At 58.8% G+C, this 6,000-nt stretch overlaps 1 protein-coding gene across 6 annotated transcripts in view; it reads right to left on the reverse strand.

The window, feature by feature from the left end:
- The window catches only part of Csnk1e (casein kinase 1, epsilon), a 30,781-nt gene that overhangs the window by 14,834 nt on the left and 9,947 nt on the right, over positions 1-6,000 (reverse strand). For 5 of the 6 annotated variants that reach the window (XM_005379250.2, XM_005379247.2, XM_013511622.1 and 2 more), the window contains exon 2: positions 2,523-2,610. In XM_005379250.2, coding sequence (XP_005379307.1) covers positions 2,523-2,598 — 76 coding nt within the window. In that variant the 5' untranslated portion in view covers positions 2,599-2,610. Of the gene's footprint in view, positions 1-2,522; positions 2,611-5,145; positions 5,815-6,000 lie in introns of those variants that run through there. The other variant, XM_005379248.2, reaches the window with a different exon arrangement.

Below are 6,000 nucleotides of genomic sequence, written 5' to 3' on the forward strand. Positions count from 1 at the left end.
TCAATCCACCCTGAGGGTGGGGGCATGGCAGGGAAGCAGCACTGCTGGGCTCTGCATACATGGTGTTTTATACACCAGTATCTCACCACCCTGTGTCACTCCATTCTGGACAGCGAAGCCAAAGCTAACAAAGTTGTGGCTTACCCAATAGCACACAGCTAAATAAAGAGAAAGCCAGCACCTGGTGAGGTGGCGCACACCTAGAATCCCAGCACTCGGGAGGCTGAGGCAGGAGGATTACCTGGAGTTTGAGGCCAGTCTGGGTCACACACTGAGTTCAAGACCAGCCTGAACTACACAGCAAGACTCTTGATTCAAAAACCCAAAAAACTGCTGGGTGTGGTGGCACACACCTCCCACATGCTCAGGAGGCTGAGGCAGGAGGATGGTTGCAAGTTTGAGGCCAGCCTGGGCTACAAAGTGAGCTCAAGGCCAGTCTGAACTGTGTAGCAAGACCATGTCTTAAAAAGACCAAAGAAACCCAACCGAACAACAACAACAACAAAAAACCCTCAAAAAAGAAGTAAACAAACTGCTAAAAGGAAAAAGCTTCCAAACCCAAGCTCAACAGAGTCCAGAGCCAATACCAAAAGGAGTAAATACGGACCTCGTTCCTAAGATACACGAGATGCCTCTGTGGCTAAACAGGAAGTCCTGCCCCCAGGGAGGTGCAGCGCATGAAGTAGCGATGCTGACTTTTCTGAGAAACTTGGGTTGCCCTTTGGCCGCCAGGGGCTTCCATGTCCCTTCGGCAGCAAGAAGGCAGGGCGCTGCGTGGAGCATGTGCCTAAGTCAGGAGCTGACCCTCAGTCCTGAGCCCAGCAGCCTCAACACACTCGAGTTTCACCCACAGAAGAAGATGAGAACCCCTGCGGCATTGACAAGAACACCAAGGCTCAAAGAAAGTGACTTACCCTGGGTCATACAGTAAACGAGAAGAAGACTGGGGAAACCTGAACTGGGCTCTGCCCCTAAATCCTAACCTTTTCCTATCCTGCCACAGTGAGGCTTCTGCACACCACGTCTCCATTTCTCTTTGGCTTGGCCAACATTTCCCAGACATCCCTGTGGGTAGGCCTTACGCTGGGTACTACGGAGGGAGAATGAACACAGACCTTCATTTAACCTAATTAATTAATTCAGGGAGGAGGTCTTGCTGTGTTGTCTATGCTGGTCTCCAACTCCTGGGCTCAAGTGATCCTCCTGCCTCAGCCTCCTAAGAAGCTGGGACTATAGATACGTCCATGCTCTGCTGGAGAAAGCCTTCCAACCAGTTCCACTGTCCTTCCCTCCACTGTGGACTCTGAGGCTGTTTGAAGGGAGTGTGCACTGCCTCGGGCATGGCCGGGGACCGTGCTCGGTCGCACTTCAGTTTACAATTCGCCGAGGCCTCCCAACAGCACTTGGACAGTCAGGCGGCGGCAACACATACACTACAGGCGGGACAGAGGTCCCAGGCCAGCCGTATGAAGCGAGGGCAGAACCCAGGCCTGTGTATGTCTCCCATGCCATCTGTTCCACTCTGACCTGAGTAGAGGCGTGAGTGCGAAGGGCGCCTTTGCTGGTTTTCTGGAGCAACCTTGGACGGTCACCTTGACCCTGCGGCACCCAGGGTGAGTACCTGGAGAACGGGCTGTCCCGTGCTTGCCCCCAGCCCTGAGGCTCACAGAGCAGCCGTGTTGTCGCCAAGGGGCAGGGACCCTGACCACTGCGGAAGGGGATGCTGGGGTCTGAATGGATGCACTCAGCACATGGGCTGGGTTTCCTTTGCTTAGGCCAGAAACTGTTTATTCTCACTGTCCAAGGAGGGAAACTGAGGCACAGATGTGGTTCACCTGCCTCATGGCATGGCGGCGGGATGAGGAGAGAGCCCATCGAGAGGTCCTGCCACCGGCCCACACGACACCAAGACCCTCTAGTAGCAATCACCACCCGGAAATCTCCCTCCAGACCAAGACTGCAGAGGAAGGGTCGCGTGCAGAAGCACATCCGGGAACAGAGGGTCCCGAGGAGACCCCTTCCCCGTGTTGTCCCAAAGCCAGCCTGGGCTGCATTCCAGGAGGAGAGATCACAGTGCGGGGGCCCTCAACAGGGGTCACGCGGAGGCCCAGGCCTCCTTTCTGTCACCAGCATCTTTATCCAGGACACAAAAGACAGGCATACAATGCAGTCTGGGCTTTCCCATGCCTAGCTGGAGACCCAGGTCAGCCACAGCTGGGAATCAGAGCTAAAAATATGCTCTTTAGCTGGGCAGGGAGCCCCTGCCTGTGATCCCAGAACGTGGGAGGCTGAGGCAGGAGGAACTGCAGGCCAGCCTGGTCTACACAGTAAGTTCAAGGCCAGCCTGAACTACAAAGTGAAACTTTGTCTCAAAAGACTAAAACAAAACAAACAACCCTCCTTCTCCTATCCAGAAGCGCCCCCCTCTTTGTTCCCCATCTGGAGTGGCCCTAGAGGGACTGTGCACCACTGGAGCAGAGTTCTGGCTCCAGACAGTGAGACCCTGGCATCAGGACACTTACCCAAGTAGATGTCCCCAAAGGATCCGCTCCCGATCTTGCGACCCAGGCGGTACTTATTCCCCACACGCAGCTCCATGGTTTATTCTTGCTGCAGAGAGACAGAAACAGTGGGGTCAGCCGGGGTGGTGGCTCACGCCTGTAATCCCAGCATTCGGGAGGCTGAGGCAAGAGGATCACTGTGAGTTTGAGACCAGCCTGGGCTACAAAGTGATCCCAAGGTCAGTCTGAACTGCATAGGGAGACCCTGTCTCAAAAAGACAAAAAAGAAAAAAAAAAAAAAAAAGACCAGTGGTGTCAGAGAACGGAGATCTGGGAAGGGGGCCCCCAAGGATGCATTCCACCCCTTCCCACCAAAGGGCAGGCAAAGCCACCAGGGACCTGGCAGGGTCCTCCCTCCTGCCATCTAGGAAGTCAGCCTTACTTTGCTTGAGGGCATCCAGGTGCCAGGTCCCAGTACCCTGCCCTCCCACAGCTAGAGAATAGCTGAGGCTCAGTATAGCGCTCAGCCTGGCCTGGCAAAAGGTGGAGCGAGCACCAAGGCCAGAGAGGAAACAACATCCAAAAGACAGCATCCTCCTGGGGGACACGCTTTCGGGGACCCTATTGTAGGAGTCTCTCAAGGGGAAGACTGGTCACCGCAAGCCAAGTCTGAAGGGGAAATCAGGGACAAAGAGGGGAGTGGGGGTGTGTGTGCGGGAGCCGATATCCTGCAGGCACTGCTACAGCCATCACCAGCAAGCCCCAAGCTCCGGGCATGGAGGACAAATTCAAGGGAGGGGTCCCAAAGGAGACCTTCAGCACCTTTCCAGGGCTCTGAAATGACAGGGTTCCTGCACCTCCATCCCGGCCACGGAGCACCAGAGGTCAGGCTCTGCACATTGCCTGGTCTGCCTGGGCCCTGCCCCTGCCCGGCCAGGTCTCATCCCTAAGGAGGGGTCTGACCCACTTGGAGAGCACAGGAATCCAGGCAGTTCCCCCCACTGATGACATCAGCAAACCACCCAGGCCTTTTTCCGGGGACCCCTTAGAGGGAGTGTTCCAGCCGACTTCGTTCTGACTAACACGGGTCTAAGCCGAGCCAGGTTTTAAATTGCTGGTGGGGCTCCGATTTGAGCAGTTCCCCTGCTTCCTGAGACCCACGCTGGATGCCGCAAGCCCACAGACAGGGCCCTGGCCAAATGAGGGAACTCAAAGCCCTGGGGGTGGTTCCCCTGCCGGGGGAACAGGAACTGGCAGATGTGGAACATGGGGAGGGGAGGGGTCCCCGCCATCTCTGTGTTTCTAAGAAAGCAGGGGGTGACCAGGAGGGGACTCAGGCCCAGGGAGGTCAGTAGCAAGTCACTGCGCCCACGCCAGTCAGTAGCAAGTCAAAGGCAGTCTCTCATAGGTCCCAAAAGGGGTCCCGCTGCCCCACCTGATGTACACACACACACACACACACACACACACACACACACACACACAGAGCTTATTTTATGCCAGGGCCAAGAGGCAAAATAGAAAATGGGAAAGCACCAATGAACTGTCCCTTTCCATGCCAAGGGCCACCCCCAGCAGCCAGGCCACCTGGGACAGGAGCCGGGCCGATTTACTCCCCTGATGGTCAGGCAAGACCTCCCTCCTGGGACAGAGCCATGGAGCCAACAGCTCCTGGCCAGGACAGACACCCCAGCTCCCGGGAGCAGCCACAGCCTTCCGACAAGCCGCAAGGAAGTAGCTGCCGCCCTGTGCCAGCCAAACTCCAGGCCTTCGCCCACATGCTCAACCTGGCCCAGCTGAGGTGCTGCGGCTGCCAGCAGCACATGCTCCACATCTGCAGGAAGCCCACCTGCCCCACGTCCACTCCCCGCCCAGCTCCCGGGCCTGTCCCTGCCAGGGGAGCAAGGCAGGCCGGCCGGCAGTCGGTGCGGGGGGAGGGGTACGCACATCCCCCCCAGCCCACTTTCCATCAACGCCGACTCAGAGACCACGCAAGCGAGGCAGCCGGGAAAGCCGCAGGTTAGGAAAGGAAACATAAATATCCCGGCATCCTATATTACATAAATACCCATGCCGGGTTATATAAATACCCGTGCCCTCTGTCTGGGTCTTACATAAATACACCGCACATGACCCCCGGCCCCCTCCCCGCACCGGGCTGCAGCAGAGGAGGAGAGGGGCGCGCCCTCAGCCTGCAGGACCCCACAACCGCTCTACGGCTGCCACCCAGACCGCCGGGGTCTCCCAGTGGCGGGCGCCCGGGATCCCTGGGACGGTACAGTCTGTCCCAGCACTGCCTCCCCCAGAGCCCCCCAGAAGACAGCAGCCGGGTTTCATCTGGCACCGGAGCAGCGTTCCAGTCCTCCGGCTGCGACTCCCAGTGAGGTGGGGTGGGGTAGGGGTGAGGGGGCAGAGACAAAGTGCGGGAGAAAAAAGGCGGACACGAAGGTTCAGGAGTTTCAGCTGCTTAGGGAAATTAGACAACTACCAACCAGTGCGGACGGGGTTTTCACTTCCTGACGCCTCCCCGCTTCCCCAGAGCCAGGACCCTTGTCACTGACCCACGAAAATAAAACCCGAAAGCACGGCTTAGATCGAAAGACCGAGGAGCCCCAGACACCGGCATTCACTGGAAGCAACTTACACACTCTTTCCCCTTCTCTCTCCCCAAATCCTTCTCCCTGGGGGAGGCTACGCCGTGGGAAGAATAGAGTAAAAAACAACAACAAAAAAAAAAACAAAAAAAAAAAACTGAGGCCAAAGTTGGGGAGGGCGCTGGCCTCACTCCGAGTCTGGCACGCGGAGGAGCTGGGGGCGTCTCTAAAGGTCGGGGTACCAGTCCCATGGTGGCCCGCAGAACAAGCGTTTCTCACACGGGAGGAAAGGGAGAATCCCAGCTGATAAATAACCCCCACCCTTCCTCTCTCCACAAAGGAAAACAAAGCTGGTGGCCCGGGGGACCACACACTCCAGCAGCCCGGGACCTCAGGACGCTCCGATCCAACAGGCGGGGACAGCCTTGGTGACCCTGGGTGCGGGGCACCAGGGCCACGCTTGGAGGGGGGCGCTGCTGATCGTCCTGAAGCCCACACAAGCCCAGGGCTGGGCCGGGAAGCCCCAAGCCACAGGACCGGTGCCCTCGGCTCCGCGGCCCCAGCCCCCTTCCTCGCCCGCTCCGAATGCCAGCCGGGGTCGCCCCCAGGCTGGGGCCCAAGGGGGAGTCTAGCTAGGGGCGCGCCGGGCTGGGGGGGCCCTCTCCGGGCAAGCGTGCAAAATAACAGTCCCCCTCCTCCGCGTCCCCGGCCGCGCCTTTGTCCTCGCCGGGCCGGGCGGGCGGCGCCCGGACTGCGCCCCCTCTGCGCGGCGCGAACGCGCGTGTGTCGCCCTCCCCGCCCTCCTTCTCCCAGCAAAAACAAAGAGGCGGAGGGAGCCCCGTTTCCCCCCGGCTCGCGCCCCTCCGCGGGCCTGCGGCCCCCCGATACTCACCCCGCCGGGAAGG

This window comes from Chinchilla lanigera, unplaced genomic scaffold (genome assembly GCF_000276665.1).
Source record: "Chinchilla lanigera isolate Chin_1 unplaced genomic scaffold, ChiLan1.0 scaffold00012, whole genome shotgun sequence".
Taxonomy (NCBI): Eukaryota; Metazoa; Chordata; class Mammalia; order Rodentia; family Chinchillidae; genus Chinchilla; species Chinchilla lanigera.